This window comes from Trifolium pratense, linkage group LG2 (genome assembly GCF_020283565.1).
Source record: "Trifolium pratense cultivar HEN17-A07 linkage group LG2, ARS_RC_1.1, whole genome shotgun sequence".
NCBI classification, from domain to species: Eukaryota; Viridiplantae; Streptophyta; class Magnoliopsida; order Fabales; family Fabaceae; genus Trifolium; species Trifolium pratense.
In genome coordinates, this window is record NC_060060.1 from 20,639,607 (window position 1) to 20,657,593 (window position 17,987).

General features: G+C 31.4%; 1 protein-coding gene and 1 long non-coding RNA gene across 3 annotated transcripts; one reads left to right on the plus strand and one right to left on the minus strand.

Annotated features, from left to right (window-relative positions):
• Positions 1-619: 619 nt before the first annotated feature.
• On the minus strand, positions 620-7,947 carry LOC123906733. Its single transcript, XR_006808987.1, has 3 exons — positions 6,259-7,947; positions 5,753-6,153; positions 620-5,668 (listed from the first exon to the last, which is right to left on the minus strand). It is a non-coding gene; the product is annotated as an uncharacterized LOC123906733 (long non-coding RNA).
• Positions 7,948-13,645: 5,698 nt separating this feature from the next.
• On the plus strand, positions 13,646-17,233 carry LOC123906725. 2 transcript variants are annotated; one of them, XM_045956697.1, is made up of 9 exons: positions 13,648-14,169; positions 14,258-14,325; positions 14,443-14,505; positions 14,608-14,676; positions 14,841-14,891; positions 14,977-15,042; positions 15,221-15,271; positions 16,245-16,356; positions 17,010-17,233. In XM_045956697.1, exons 1-8 carry the CDS (start codon positions 13,800-13,802, stop codon positions 16,344-16,346), a joined length of 840 nt encoding a protein of 279 aa, XP_045812653.1. In that variant the 5' UTR covers positions 13,648-13,799; the 3' UTR covers positions 16,347-16,356; positions 17,010-17,233. The 2 variants fall into 2 exon arrangements, with proteins under 2 accessions (XP_045812654.1, XP_045812653.1); XM_045956698.1 differs by lacking the exon at positions 16,245-16,356 and having other exon boundaries at positions 13,646-14,169.
• Positions 17,234-17,987: the final 754 nt, after the last annotated feature.

The following is a 17,987-nucleotide window of genomic DNA, read 5'->3' on the forward strand; positions in this document are numbered from 1 at the left end:
CTTTAATTTTATCAGTGGTGCATGATATTGATATGAATCTATATAGCAATCCATAAAATGGACCCTACTTGGAGGGAACCTAAACTCACTTATTATATAATATAATTTAATAGTTTCAGTTACATACGCTTTGAATTGTAAGATATGCAAAGTGATGTCAATGAGTAATTTATAAGTTAGTTTTTAACTTATAGGGAACAAGTTAGCTGATTAAATTTGTAGTGATCGATCAAATTAGTAGTTGAACAAACTTATAAATATGAAATGATATAAAAATATATGTTTAATTAATATTAATTTTTTTTCAAGTAAGATGATAGGGATAAAATTGGAAGAAAAATAATAATAAGTTATAAGCTACTTGAAATAGCATTTGAAAAATAAGCTATAAGCTAGCTTATTTGCCTTCCAAACAGGGTCTTAGGCTCTGTTTGGCAAAAAGTAGTAGATAGCTAATAAGTTTGTTTATGGCTGATGACTAATAGTTTCTTTTTTTACGGAACTGGTTACTGATAGCTGATAAATTAATTGAAATATTTGGTAAAATATTAATTTAATATATCTTTTATATATAAATAATAAATGAATTTTTATGCACTAACATTTTACTTTAAAATTATTTTTATTTTATTTTTTATAAAAAATTGAACGTATCGATAAAATTTCGAACCCATGTTCAAACCCTAGTCACGACGTCCGGCCTAACAATTTCGATATTTTTTTGTCAATTGAGCTACGACTTATGTTGCCTATTAGCAAAATCATCTATTTATGTTTATCTTAATTCTAGCACCTTTAATTAGATTGTTTCTTTTAATTTATTTCCCGTTCTAGAAACAATAGTAATTTTATTAGGTGTCATTTATTTAGTATTGGTTGTAATATCCTTTCCCATGAGGGCATTGCTGTAATTTTAGAAACCCTTTTATAGTCCTTTGTAGCTTTAGGTTGAATGACGGCAAGATAAAACATTATCAATAAAATTACATCTATTCCCTTTTCTTTTACTATATGTGTGTTTTAACCCATCAATAGGTCCGACCTGCCGGATCTGTAACGACCCAATTTTCAAATTATTAATTTTTGTGTGTTAAAATATTTTATTAACGTGACATTTTAATTAAGTTAATAACTTTAGTCATTTGTCGAGTACTTTAGTTATTAAACGAGTAGAGTGAGTTAACGTGTTATTGGGCCAAACCAATTGGGCTTGAGGTCCAATGGGCCTTGTGAGCATAGTGGGGGTCCCCAAATTGAAGATCTTCAACAAGATCAGTCCCCATTTTAGTAAGGTCTTTGTCCCTTTCCTTCAGCCACGCAGAAAATTTAACAGCTTGCTTTCCAGTATCAAATGGAAATTGTGACTTAGAAATACTATCCAAGAACCGCAGTGATAGTTCAAATCGTTCATCACTGTCCAACATTCTGTTTCTTCATCTCTTGCTTTCCAAAGCTTAAGGGTAATTTTCCCACATTGGATTTCATTCCTCATTGTGATAATTAATGAAATTTTGATTTGTTTTAGTTCCATTTTAGTTTTCATTTCTAGCAACTGAAGTATTAATAATGAAGTGTTTGCAATCTTGAATATTTCTATTCTACATTTAATTTATGTCTTGATTATAATGCACGTCTTCTATTTGCTAAAATGCCTAATTGGTGATAACAGTTATAATAAGCTAAGTGATTTTGTTGTTGTTGCATTTAATTGTATGATGTAAGTTTCCTGTTTCTTCATCATTCTCCCACATTGGATTTCATTCCTCATTGTGATAATTTATGAAATTTTGATTTGTTTTAGTTCCATTTTAGTTTTCATTTCTAGCTACTGAAGTATTAATAATGAAGTGTTTGCAATCTTGAATATTTCTATTCTACATTTAATTTATGTCTTGATTATAATGCACGTCTTCTATTTGCTAAAATGCCTAATTGGTGATAACAGTTATAATAAGCTAAGTGATTTTGTTGTTGTTGCATTTAATTGTATGATGTAAGTTTTCTATTTGATAAAATGCCTAATTGGTGATAACAGTTATAATAAACTAAGTGATTTTGTTGTTGCACTAGTTGTATGATGCATACTGATCATAGTTAAAGTTAAGCATAATAGGTTTTAGTGAGATTGATAGTGCATTTTCATAATTAATGTATGCTTAATTGGTTAATTTCATTTGACAGACAAATCACAACTCCAAGAAACAGAAAGAAAAACAAAAGGCAGCCATGAATGGTGAATATTCACTAATGATGGATACATTCAGCTTTTTTAATAAAGATTTGGGTGATCGGAGTTCTTCTCTATTGAACTCATTCCCGTTTTTGAAGAATGCCATAAAGAACAAGGGGATATCAATCATATTGAGTAAAGGAATCGAATTCATAAATTCACCAGGTGGTCAAAAAATGATCCAGAGAAATGCTCAACCGATTGAAGGTATTGTTTTTCTTTTTAGATTCAATTTTACTGCATAAATTGTGATAATTGCCATAAAAGTATACACATATTACACCATTGTGTACATACATTATCACACTGTAAAATATGTTGAAAGCATTAAAAAACTATCACACTCATATGGAAGTAAACTGTACAAGATGTAAGGATAATATAGCTGGACTGGTGAAACTGTTCATGTTTACTATTCATGTTTACACAAGCTTGAATCTGTAACATGCTTAAATGCATTTTTTTTTTATAGATTGGTTAGCTGGATTGCTTAAGAAGGAAACTACAAAAAAGGATTTTATGCTAAAGATAAATGGCTACCATGATGTGGTAAGTAAAGTTAAAATACAACATGAAATCTTGTACACATTTAGTTGATATTACTAAGTTGACATTCGTATGAAAAAAAAGCTGACATCCGCATCAAATGCAGGAATTTTTTCATGGTTCAAAAGAAAAACACATGGTTGGATTGAATTTAAAAGTGAACAAATTCAATCCCAATTTGAACATTGAGTTTGGAACGAACATCATTAGAAAAAAATCACTTGTAAGTATTACCTAACTAACTTATTTATATTGCACTCTCATTTTCGTCAATAAATACGTTTGTAAAATGATCACAATTATTCACACAGTATATATAATATTAATTCACTTGTGACTGTTCATTGTTCTGTTCGGAGAGAAAACTGAACTGTTATGATAGTTCGAAAAACTGTACTGTTATAACAGTTCAGTGGACTGGTTAACTATTTTTGAACTGAACCGAACCAAAATTGGAAAATTTTAAAACTCTGTTTGGAAAAGTTTAATCCTCTGTTATTTGGAAAACTTTTATGCAGCGATTTATTTCAGAGACGGACAAAACATTCTCCATATTTTCTTCATTCTTTCCCAATTTTAACTGCCAGACGAAATTACCCCCTCCCTCCACCACAAGCATAATTGCATGTTTTGGAAACAGGCATGGTGTAAACACTATAGTGTTTGTTATTCTGAACATTTCAAAACTTATGAACAGAAGCAGGAGAGTGCTGTGTTGTGTGCTCAAAAAATTTATTTGTGACTTACAAACAATTCACTGTGATTTACAAATACACAACTACTTTACAAACTGAACTGCAAATTAGTTTGTTATACTCAAAATTGATCGTAATTGTTTTGGGGCTTTTTCAGTTCTTCAGTTTGTGAATCACAGTATTTAGATGAACTGAAGAACTGAAACGTGATTTAATTTTGAAAAAAAAAATAAAAAATTGAAATAAGTTACTAGCACATGCAGTTCAGTTCATAATGGTTTGGTTCAGTTATTTGCGGTTCAGCTATGGTTAGTGAACTGTGCTTTTAAATATAGGTTCAGTTTGCGAACTCTTCATTTGGTTCAGTTCGGTTCGCGGTTCAGTTCAGTATATGGTTATTTTAGAACAGTCCTAATTTTAGCCATCACAAGTTGAGAGTTAGATACATACAAACCTATTAAATACATGCATTTCCTTGAATACCTTCCTCTCTTCTTCTCCGAAGTTAGAGACATACAAACATTAATATCATTAATATCATTCTGATCAGAATTTTACACACAATACTTAATGATATTAATTCCCTCATTACTTAATTAGAACACACAAAAGCCTCACAAATTGTCATAACTATTTTAACCATACAATTTTTTAGTTAGATTCATGAAAACCTATTAAAAACATGTGTTCTGAATTATTTTATCAATCTGAATATGTAAATTTCAGTCAATTGGAATGGAATATGCTTGGAAAGACATTCCAATTCAAATAAACACTCCAAAGATGAGCTTCCAAATACCGATGGACGTTCCAAATCAAATAAACATTCCAAAGATACCCTTCCAAATACCCATGGACGGCTTACTAAAAGCCAAGTATGAGCATGGTAAAGGAAATACATTGACTGTTTCTGGAGGGTTAAGGGCTGGGAAATTGATGAAACTCACAGCAGATCTATGTATTGGAAATCCAATAACTATTGGTGGAGCTCTCGTGATTGATTTAGGATGGCTTAACTTTTCTATTCAAGTGTAAGTAAAAAAAAATATAAAATAATAAAGATGACATATTAAAATTATAATCCATTATTAATTTTCTTGTTATAGTAATCGTAGGGAAATGTTGGTGAATGGAGGATGGGTCAATGACAACAAAATTGGTTTCCGCTTTAAAATGGGACAATTTTGCAACATTGATAACAGTGTGGCACAATTTGGAATTTATAATAAAGATGGAAATGGAATTGGCATAAGCACACAAATGGAGGTTTTAACACAAAGGGAAGGAAAGGTGCTAAACAAGGATTGCAAAGTAAAAGGCTTATACTGCTGCAAGGAGAATCGAGGCAAACTAGAATGGGTAATTGACCTATAAAGAACAATATTTTCTGTTTATGATATCTGTATAGGTTTAAATAGATGTTGCATTCTAGCAAATTCCAATATTGATATTAAACAATATTTGCTGTTTAGTATATTTGTATAGTTTTGCATAGATGTAGCATGCTAGCATATTCAATACCTCATTCAATGGATCTCAAAAAAAAAAATGAATTTACCCTGAATAGCTAAACTACTGGCGTACATGATTTGAAAAAACTGGCGGCAGGATTAAATAGAATTAAGGTTTGGGATCACACTTCAAAAATTATATTATAATCTTTTTTAAAAGATGTACATGATTTGATGAAGTTATAAAAACAGAATTATATTGTTATAATTTATAGGTTACAGTCAGGGTCGAGTGTTGGGTCGTAGGGTCGCACGACTTTACGTGCTCCGGCCAGCCACCCGTGCTTAGACTCTGTCAAGGGGTCATTCTTTGTGCATCACTGTGGTCAGGAACAAGTTCCTGTTGCAGGGTCATTTCCAAAAACATGTTGGGCCGATTTGTTATTAAAATGAATTGGGATTTTCAAATCGGGTTGGGTTGGCTTTCAGAATACTGAAAGTATGCTAATCTGGATGATTCAGGAGCAACTAACAAACAAGGATAATTCAGAATACCATAAGTATGCTAATCTGAATATATCTCGAAAACAATAACGCAAACAAATACAAAATTCCTACTAACCTTTTAGATGTAGAATTAGGGAATTTCCCGTCATTCTTTTGATGCCCAGAGCATAAGCTTCTGCTACCCAGTTAAAGTGAAAAATCCATGCATGCAATCCCTCACCAAAAGGAAGATGACAATCCTGTTCATACAAAATTCTAAAAAATTACAATTCAAAAAATTATATACTATTTTTTAAAAAAATTACAAATTAGCACATGATTACCTGAAAAAGAACTTGATGCTAACCTACAGAAGGCCACGACCAGGTAAAAAAAGAAGAGAACTTCTGTTTTACAACCTTTCACATTCCTCGATTTTCAAAGTAGTGAGGTGATTGAGCCAGTCCACTTGTTGAACAAATGTTACCATATATTTATTCACAAGCCTTTCAAATTGATCCAACTCACCGTGTTATTGCCTAATTGCCTAATAAGCAGATATTAGAGTTCGTTTAGAAAGGATTCAGAAAAGGGAAATGACAAGTAAACAATCGCCTAAAATTTAAATGAAACTTTTGAAATGTTCAATTTGCCTTTTTCATGCCTAAATTCTAAGCATTTGCTTCCTGGTTTTGAACTGCTTGTTATTGTTAATCTACCCATCACCGTGAGAAAGATCGCAAACCTATATAAGAAATCACACGTCATAAATTGTATAATCTTCTAAGAAAATTAAGCTTATATTGTTAACACAATACATACTAAAGGCTCCATGGATTAATATGCTTACACTAATTTCCAAGCTAACCATAGATAGGGTAACTTTCAAATCATTACATTCATTACTGCGCTATGTTGTTAATGCGGAAAAGCGGCACTGCGCGGACAACCCCAAAATTGACGCGGTGCGGTAGTGGGGAGCGTCGCGGGCGCTACTTTAGGGACGTGGACGATAAAAAATAAATAAATATTTTAATAGCAACAAAATAATCTTTAAGAACGACGTTATTTAGCAACAGATTATATCAACACATAATAATTTTAAAAATAATATTTAGCAATAGAATAAATATAAACAGAATAAAAAAAACTATGTTGATTTAGCAAATAGAATAAAGAAACAGAGATCAGAGCTAGTGAAAAATAAATAAAATAATAAAAAAGAAAGTGAGATGATGAGAAAGGAGCAAAAATGTTTCTATATTCTTGCCTATATGAACAACAGCTAGAAGAAAGTCAATAAAGAAACAGAGCTAGAAGAAACAGAGCAACATAAACAGAGATACAGAGTAAAAAAAATAAGTGGGAAAAAACAAGAGAGAGAGAGTGGTTGGAATAGAGAGAAAGAGAGGGCGTGAAACCAAATATGGAGATTAGGGTTTAGAAAAACTCCAAAATTACCCTCCATCATTAAAAGCGCCGTCGACCCGCGACCAAAATTGCGCCCGAAACCTGGAATAGCGTGCAGCACCAAAATTCACCGCTCCACCATGCCCTGTAGTGGCTGGCTCAAATTTGACGCGGAGCTATAGCAGCCGCCGCCATTGATAACATAGATACTACGAATGAATTTGGTGAGAGGCCCTTCTCATATATCAAAGATAAATGCAATTTACACAAAAGCTGTCTATCATTCCTTTATAAAAAATTGTAACATATCTTTTCTATGGTACACAAATGAAATCAATATTTGAAAGAAAATAAACCAAATAGTTCACCAAAATTAATTATAAAAAAATGGCTATAACAGCTCATCATATAATCATAAAACCTAGTTGTTGAACAAGAGAATGAGAATCAAACATGTACATCATACAAAATAACAACATAAATTGAACATTAATATGAAAACAGATCCACATCAAAAGTTAGATAAAAACAAATCCGGAGGCATCTTAGGTTTAGGTTGATGGAGAAATTACAAAAAAAAGGTTGATGGCATCCCTATGTTATCTTTTGTTTGTAGAGATTGAAAGTAAACCCTTAGGGCCTCTTCTCTCTGACTGAAAACAACCTTAGCTTTCAATCTAACCATTCTGTTGTATAATAATAATAAGAACAAAACGAATAATAAAAATCTAAAATATCTAAGCGTTTATTTTCTCAGATCTAAAAGTGAGAGAGGAAAAAAAAACAGACACAACCTTTAGTAGTTCATCTAAATTTGTGTTCTATAAAAACGAGAAGAAAAAAAAATGTTTTTCAATCTGACCATTCTGTTGTATAATAATAAGAACAAAATGAATAACAAAAATCTCAAGCTTTAAAATATAAGCTTTTTATTTTCTCAGATCAGAGAGAGAGAGAGAGAGAGGACATAACCTTTAGTTGTTCATCTAATTTGTGTTTTAATAAAAACGAGAAGAAGAAGAAGAAGAATTTACAGATCTAACATGAAAGAGGAAAATAAAAAACACAATAGTACGCACACGAGAGAGAGAACAGAACTCGAACTTTACTTTTTTTAGGGTTCACCTTTTCTCTGACTCAACACAATCACGAGATAACAGAACTCAATGTCAGCGTACTTCTCCCTCACGTCCGTTGGATCACCACGCTAGATTTCCTATAATCCATAAGTCCACGTCGGTTGATCACCAATTTCTATTTATTTATTTTATGAGAACCAATTACTGTTTATTTATTTCTTTATATTATATGGAGAATGTTAACTTGTGCCCTTAAGGGCACATGTTAAGAAGATAAATGTGGAAAAAATTTATTGAACTTGTGGTGTATTCAATTATCTAAACATTAAATTCTTTGTATCATTAAATGCTATATTTCTATTTTTAGGTAGCTTAACATGTGCCCTTAGGGCACAAGTTAACATGACCCATATTATATTAGTAGTAAAAATTTTATTTTATTTTGTCCACAAATTTTAGCTCAATTGACAGAAATATCGAAATAGCTAGTTTCGGACATCAGAATCGGGATTCGAATTTCGGTCACTTCACTTTGTGTGTGTCAATTTTCAATGACTTTGTCATTTTATCTATCAATAAAAATAGAAAAAATTTTATTTTAAAGTTATTGGTAGTAGTATAAACTTAATTTTACAATTCAATGAATAATAAACGGGAGCTTCTACTATACCTATAAAAAATTTCTATGTATTGATACACGATAGATTAATTAATAAATTAATGATTATTTTATAAAGTAAAAAAATAATTATTTTTTATTATTGTATTTCATAATAATAATTTCATAAGAAAAACACAATTTCAATGTTTTATAAGCATTATACTAATTTTTTACATTTTTTCATAAAATAAATTAAATATTAACTATTATGAGTGATAAAAATTCAAAAAAAAAATACTTATAAAATTTTATTTTTTTTACAATTTTGATAAATAGTATTTATTTATTATAATATTTTAAATAATAGAAAAATAATTTCTTTAAAAAATGATTATTTTGGCCAAAATATGAAAGTGAATATGCCTGTTATGCTTGACTACAATTTCACGCAAGGCACTAGAGTAGTCACGGTGTTGCAAAACCTTGAGCACAAATGTCTTGAAAAATTCAGCCTTTTCAAAGTGATCACCGTTATTACTTCATCCGTCCCATTTTATAAGACTTATTTTGACTGAATGTACTATTCATATGTCTTGTTTTGATCGTATTATCATATAAGATCTCGTTTGATTTGTTTCGATGAATATTTTCAAAATATCAAATTTTTATAAATTTTACTAATAGACAATTAAAGATATTTGTAATCAAAATATGTATTAGTATACGTGCAATGGTGAATAAATTCTTATATCATGTAACACAGGAGTACCAAAATAGCGAGCGATTTCCTAAGTGCTTCCATCTCTTGGACAAAATGCAGGTATGTACAACTTCTTTGGTTACCAATAATTCCATGATGTGTGCTACAATAGAATTAGGCAAGGTATTAACTATATCTACTTTTTTCACATATAAAAACGGTGAAAAATGATAACAATAGGCGCCTAAATCTTTTTGTTGCGGTCTTTTTCGTGATAACGGACGTTTATTTAAAACCTTGTCTACAATATCTTTGGTTGTTCTTGTTATAAACAGTTTATGAGTAGAGAGAGGTGTTGGAAAATATGAATGAATTAGGTATTGAAAAATTAATATTAGATATTTTTTGTCAAGTAGCCTAGTGGCTTGACTCTTCCACATTTAAATATGGAGAAATGTATAATTCGAGGTTCGAAAGTCAGTCACTCCAATAATGTCCCTGGTAGAAATAATAAAAATGTTTGAGCTACACTTATGAGATATTAATATTAGATTTTTATTATTTTATAAATAATAAAAATGTTTTTAATATAATTTAGGCAAAATTATATTGAAGGTTCTATATCTTATTTATTTGTAACACATTGATCATTTATTTTTTATTTGTAACATTTTGATCTTTTATCTTCATAAACAGGAACAAATTAATCTTTTTTTTTATTTTTATTAAAAAATGTTGATGTGGCAAATTTATTTTAATATTTTTTAATTGAAATACAAAATTTTTCAGAAATCATGATGAGCATTCATCATCTTTATCATGTTCTTCATGATTGACGGTGGTTCTGCAAGTGCACAGAATCACTATCAAATAATAAAGTAGTAAGTTTATCGTTCTCCACAGGGATTGTGTCAAGGTTACTAGTTTCGCTTAAGAATAGGTAGTTGTCTTCGCTTTGTTTGTTTAAGAAAGTATATTTGCGGGTACTTTAGTAAAATGCAGAAATAATTTGCTGAAATTAAATAACAGAAAATAAACGGTGTGTGTGACCACACGGAGTGGTTAAGTGTGGTCGGATCCCCCCTTACTCAAACTTGGTTGCTCAATTATTTCCCTCGATTAGGATTTAGACTATGGAAAATAGGTGCGATGTATTTATTATTTGTGCCTATTTGTATTACAAGCTTTACAAAGCCTAGTTAAAGGTTACCCTGACATTATTTAGACACCATTATCCAGAGCTCCATTTTTTCGTTTAAACTTTGGTCTCATCACCCTGGTGACCCATAAATTATAAGTTATCACGTGTGCCTAAAACTAGTCATCTACCCACAGACATACTCTGCAAGGTAGAAATTATCGTACTTTTCAATCCTATATTGAGACCTCGGGTACTAAATTTAATGGTCTCATGTTGGCCCTAGCATGCCGTCCTTCGTTCGGGATTACTATCTTCGTTTCCTATGCGATATCCACTAGGTCCTTAGATTTTATTCTAATGTGATAAATATTAAAATAACTAAAATCAGACAATAAAAGAGTTTGAAATAGAAATAACTGGAATTTATAAATATTATAAATAATACAACCAAGCATTCGTAAGGGAGTTTCTCGACTTCACCCAACCTATGAAAAAATAAATTACAGAAGCAGAAAGAAAAAAACCGTGTTGGCCTTGGAGTTCCTTGGCCTTCTTGCCCCCTCCTTAGAGTTCCCCTAACTCTAGAGTGAATATTCAATGTCTGTGAATATTTTGGAATGAATAATTGTGAAGGAGGAGAGCTCTATTTATAGTTTTACAGTTGTATTTGAGCTTTTTCTGCGCATCCATCGTGGCCATGATGGCGTGTATTTTTGCGTCATCGTGGCCACGATGGATCCTATTGTGGTGCGATGGAAGATTTGATCAGGATTTTCTGCGTATTTTTCAAGTCGTCATCGTGCCACGATGGAAAAAAATTTAGCAGATTTTCTTCAATTTTAATCGTCTCCTCATCGCGCCACGTTGAACCTTATCGTGGGTACGATGGTGCGCTGCTTTATTATATTTTTGCACTTTTTTGCTGCTTTTTCTATTTTTTTTGCTTCTAGTCCTTGTAACTTCACTTTTCCCGATATTTGATTGCTTTTAGGCTTCAATTACTATAAAAACTATATTAATCTAATACTAAAAACATCATATAATTGACTATCATCAATGATGTTCATCACCATCTTCAAATAAAAAAACTGATTATTTTTTAAAAAAACAAAATTAATTTAAAAAACATTTACCAACCCAAAATTAACAATCCAAAACCAAGAATTGATCAACACCCACCAAAGTCATCATATGAAATCCAGAAAAAGTTAACATAGACACTACAATTCGATATTGTAACCATGGTTTTCGCTTTTGGTTCTCTCTGATTGTCTCTAGGGATGACAATTTGACCTATACCCAGAGGGTACCCGCAAAAATTACCCACAACGGGTAGGGTAAAAACCCGCATTTTGGGTACGGGCACAGATACGGGTAATTACCCGCAAAAATGAACGGGTATGGGTGCGGGTACAGGTACCTTAGTACCCACCCCGCCCCCTGCATAATATATATTTATTTTTTTTATTTATATTATTATATTATAATATATGTAAATCAATTTAAAACAATACAACTCTACTAACCCATTACATATTTTTAATAAAAATGTTTATTTATAACATAATATAAAAATAACGTGAATATTTAATATAAATATGAACTTTAACATAACGTTAGTAATAATTTTGTTTATAATTTTCATTAGTCAATATTAAAATCTTTGAAAATTTTTTAATTCTATTAAAATTATATGATATTTTATAATTGATCAATTTATTTTTAGTAAAAATGCGGGTAACAAGTACGGGTATGGATATCTAGGTATGGGGACGGGGGCAAAAGTTGTTACCCACGCGGGTATGGGTACGAGTATTTTTTCAATCCGCGGGTATGGGGATGGGTACTATAGTAATTTGTCTCATTATTTCGATCTGTCTCTCTCTAGTTATAAGTTTTAAAGATTATAGTTCTGAATTTTAAAGATCCTAGATATGAGTTTTGATGTTGATGATGAGTTCTTTTAAGTTGTTTTTTTTTTTTTGGTTCTAAAGATTTTGGTGTTGATGAATTCGAATTTTTTGTATTTTAATTAAAATATATTAACATAAATAAATTTATCCCATGTGGTTTGCCATATCATCATTTTTTTAATAAAAAATTAAATAAAGGACTAATTTATTACTATTTATAAAGATATATGATCAAAATGTTACAAAAAAAATAAATGACCAATGTGTTATAAATAAATAAGATAAATGAGTTGGGTGTAATTTTGGATATAATTTATTAAAATTTCAATAATAAATGCCACGTGTATATTGTTGACCGTTGTTTTATGAAGGGCTTGGATTTTGCTAGAGCCGGATATACGGACCAAGGTTCGCGGGCCGACCAGTTTAACCCGCAGCCCGCACGGACTTAATACCAAATCTTTTTGCCCCGTTTACATTTTTGCCCGTGTGGGTTGGATCGTTAAAACCGCGGGTTATACGGATTAAATCTGCGGGTTCGCGGGTTAGCCCGTGGCTGGTGGCCCACCTTCTTTTTTTTTTAATATAAATAATTACAAAATTTATCAGATATAAATAAATTGGTTCATGTCCAAATTCAACTTTTTTAACCACATAAAAAAAAAAACTTAGTCTAAACCCTAATTATAAAAAGCAACAACACACTCCAATTTTAATCAAGTAGACAACAACACAAAACATAAGGATTCAGACATGTTCTTCTACTTATAATCTTTTGTTCTTTTTCACTATCTTTTACTTTGTCTTAGCTGTATATACGTTTGCTAGTATTTAAAAGATACATGTTTAAATGAATAGTTATTTTTCTTGGGGGTATTTTCTGCCATTATGTTTTGAATAATTTAGTTACCTTGACGTGAATTAGTTAAGTTGAATTTGTTAATCTTTTTATGTTTTTTTGGGTACATGTAGAAAGTTTTTCTTACTAAAATGGACGGTACAAAAATGACGATAAAAATCAGTTTTTTTTTTTTTTTTTGACATAGACGATAAAAATCAGTTGAATTTGATTTTAGTTGCATTACTTACAAAGAGAAGATAAATAAACTCAACGATATCACAAACTTTATTTATTTTTATTTGTCGGTTACAATTTATATGTTATAACATAAAATTATTAATAATATATTTTTTTAAGCTTTCATTATATCAATATTTTACTAATTTAGTTTATATTTTGAAAAAGTGATTTTTTATTTTTTTTGGTAATAGTCCGCGGATATTTAGTTTAACCGCTTAACCTGTAGACTTATGCGGATTAGACTCGGACTTAATATTATAATTCGTTTATATTCGTTGATGGATTTATTTGTCCGTTTAATATGCGAGTTTATGCGGAGCCCACATACCCAGCTCTAGATTTTGCAGCAGAGTTTGAGGCAGAGAGATACGCTGGCGAGGATCCAATTTCATCTTTACTCCTCCCTCAATAGGTACCTACCTGGATCCGTTAATCGGATAATTGGCAAAGATCAAGATCAAGCACGATGCCTCCTCAATCCGAACTCGACGGCCGCTCTATTTATCGCCCTTTCAAGTTCCCTCGGCCCCTTTCCGAACCCGAGAATACTATCCCTTTCCTTCGCCATCTCGCAGGCAAGCTCACTTCCCTTTCCAAAATAAAGATATACTTCCTCTCCTATGAGGAGTTAACTAGCCTTGTCGAGTACGAGTTATCTCGCCTAACCGACGACGAGTTCTATCGTTTAATGGAGGCCGAGATTTTCCCCTTCTTACCTATCGTCCTTCAAGCCTTTTTCTCTCTGATATATCATTTTGCCCGTAAAGCCAAACAACATAAGGAACAACAGCAGACAACTCGTCCGGTCACCACTTTCGACAGGATACATTTTTTCAGTTTGTACTTTTTTCCTATCATTCTCTTTTTCTTCATTGCAATTTTATCTTATTGCTCATCATCGCATTCCTTTCTTTCTTTCTTTAGTTTTCGCCTCACTTTCTACCTTCATAGTCACAAGACTCACACCAAGTTTGGTACGCGATTTCTGCCAGGTATTCAAATTCCACTCCTTTTACTTATTATAATAATTATTGTTAGGGTTTCACAATATGTCATTGTCTGAACTAATAATTGTGTTATTTTCTTTATTATCTTTGTTTTGGTCCTAGTGGTTGGACACAATAATGCAAACGCTTAAAGGTGATGTTGCTGTTACTACCATTGCTCTTCAGGTAACCAACAAATTGGTTGTTTTTTTTTTTCTTTTCAAAAGGTAGGATTGTCTGATTTTTACTGTAATGGTCTGATGATGTTCATTAATGAATATATTTCAGCCGGGGGGACTGATACCTTCAAATAGCCCCATTTTTTTCTCTAAATATTCAATACCAGAAGGTGTCCAGGTAGGTGCTGTTCTATCCCGGATACCATCTAACAAGTTTGGCTGTCATTATTCATATGCTAGTATTTATCTCTATATGCTATGCTACTGTATCCTGCTTTCCTAATTAGTTATTTCAAATTTAACAAATATTCATGCTAAATGACACTGTTTTCAACTCTTCAGGGTCTTAAAGGCATTAGGTACCTTCGAAAAGCAAAAACAGTCTTTAGACAGGTCAGTTTCAGATTCTATCATATCAAATGCTAATGATAAACTTGAGCAAAATCTCTTATGTTCGTTAATAAATATTTTTCACCAGGAGCAACTGATACCTTCAAATAGACCCATTTTTTCCTCAAAATATTCAACAAGTGCAGATGTGCAGGTATTATTCTATCCTAGATAACATCTAACAAGTTTGGCTGTCATCATTCATATGTTAGTATGGAGTTTAAGACATTATTTATCTCTATATGCTATGCTACTGTATCCTGCTTTCCTAATTAGTTATTTGAAATTTAACAAATATTGTATGCTAAATGACACTGTTTTCAACTCTTCAGGGTCTTAAAGGCATTAGGTACCATCGAAAAGCCAAAACAGTTTTTAGACAGGTCAGCTTCAGATTCTATCATATCAAATGCTAATGTTAAACTTGACCAAAACCAAAGCTGTTGCTGAGGTTTGAATTGGCTCAATTTTGGTTCTTTGAGTAAGTGTTTTGAATAGCGGGATTTTAGAAAAACCTTGAAATATCTTTACATGCATCTACTATGCCAAAAATAAGTTTTAATAATGGTATTTGTACAACACTTTTAATATCCCTAAACACCTTATACAACCTTTTATGATATCAAGCGCTATTAAGAGCAAGTCATCAAAGATATAGAAAACTAAATAAAAAAAGCACTTTACCTCATTCTCACGCTCACAAACATCTAAATGCAACTTCCTTCCCCATTTACTTACTTAATAATGGTTTCTTTCAAATCTACCAAAAAACATCATCAACCAAGTACGGTCACAAATCAGCCGTCGAACTTCCGTTGTCCTCAAACACCGTCGTCACCATTGTAATTGTAGTAGTCGTGGTTTAGTCCATTGTGTCAGCTCTCTCTCTCTCGTTGCAGTGGTGTTGTCCCCCTTGTCCCTGTTACCCTGTTCTAACTTCCCTGTAGTCGTATTTATTCGCCATCCTATTCTCGGAGCAGCCATCACAGGTTTCTCCCTTAGACACCTCTCGTTTTCATTGTGGCTTAAGCAAGAAGATTGCACTATTTTAAAGGCAGAAATACAAGAGAAGACAATATTCAACTTTAAAATATAGAATAGAATTATTGTTGCCAATGTCAACACAGAAAAAATTAATTCACTGTGTCTGAAAAAGAAAAAAAACTTCATAATTGCATGGTCAGGGAGAGAAGGGAAAGCAATACTCCAGTATCAACAGCTTTCTCCACTGCAACACTTTTTTAACTAAAATTGCTTGGATCTTGTTTTGTCCATTGGATCTGTGCCAATTATACAAATTAACCTTCACTTTGTCATTTAATGGTGTACTTAGTAACCCATTTTTTTTTTAAGCAGCAAAGGAAAATTTGTATTATAAACAAAACCAAGAGTAGAAAGTTACTCTACCCACATTGGGGGAGAAAGAACAAAGAAGGCACATCTAGAGCTGTTGTTTGAAGACCTACTGGTATATGCACATCCTCATTTTGATTGATTTGCTTGTTGAATTAAGATTTTAGAACTAAAATAGCCAACGATAATTGAAAGGTAATAGAAATATGGTGACTGCTTAATATAAACCAGAGGCTGACCATGCCGCAAGGTTAAGATACTCCCTCGTCCCTTTTTATAAGATCCTTTTGTAATTGTCAATGAAATTAATTATTTTTTTTCCAAACTTACCCTTATTTACTTTACATAGTTTTTTGAATAGCATTAAATTCATTTTTGTTTGATGCAAAGCATTTCAATTAATTGTAAGGGTAAACATGGAAAATCAATATAATTTGTCAATCAATTTAATACTAAAATCAACTTTCTTAATACTCGTGTTTTGTCAAACTAGGTCTTATAAAAGGGGACGAAGGTAGTAGTAGTTTTCAAATTTCAAGCTGTGAATATTTTTTAGTTTTCACATAAATGTCGATCATGAATTTTTTGTACTGAATCAATTTTTAATGAATGTTCCCTATTTTTTGTGTATGCTACTTTGACCTTGCTCATAATTGTGTTACATTAGTATACTACTACTAGTATGAAAAGTGGTTCATTACTGCAATAAATTTTTTAGTCATGATTTGCATGAGTATGAGCATAAAATTATATACTCCCATGATGCAGGCAAAGAGAAAACAGACTAGCTGAAGAGAAGTATGTTCCAAAAGGAAAGATTCATGAAGGTTGTATTTTTATTTTTTTGAAGCAGGAAGGTTGTCATTTTCATAAGGTTGATTGGATAAGTTGAATTTTACTATCGTTTTATTTTGTAAATAAAACATTGTGTGGTACTACTTGTTATAATTTTTATTATAATAATTTATTTTAAAGTATTATTATTAGAGGAATGCTAGTGTCACTCTTTTTATGGATTTTTCCATCATGTGCAAATTTGCTCATGTTAAAAAGTTTAAAATGGTAAATTTGTATTGAAATTTGTGTAGTTTATATTAAATAAATAATTTTTTAATAAATAATTATTATTTTTCAATAAAAAGTTATTATTTTTAGTTGCTTTAACATGTGCAATATTGCACGTTAGACAAACCCTTACATACATCCATTTTTCAATGTACCAAAAAAGTCAAATTTTCTTATAATTGTGTGCGGACAGTTTTAAGTTCTTACGAAGTTAATATAGCCGTTCCACTTTATTTGGTCCACTACCATTGAACTATCTTAATCTTAATTATTTTAATGCTGGTTGCTTGAGCTACTACTTCTTCGTCTATATAAGAAAAATCGTAATGCATAAACAGATAGAAGAGAAACATACTATATATGTCATATTATTTCCAACACTACTTAGTTTTTTTTTTGGTACATTCCAACACTACTTAGTTTGAATGTCTTATAAGGTATTGTGCAAAAGGTTAAAGGTCCCTATCGGGTTTGATTTTACCAATAAGCATATCATATGAAGAAGGAAGCACATCATTCTAAAAAGAATGTTTAGAACTCAAATGCCAAATTGAAAAACTCGTTGTTCTTCTTTTTATGTCTGCACAATTAGCTTGAATTCCAATTGATGTTAGTCAAAGACTTATTATGTCGAGCAGCGTAGATGATCAAACTCCATGATTGAATCACGGCCTTCTTCTG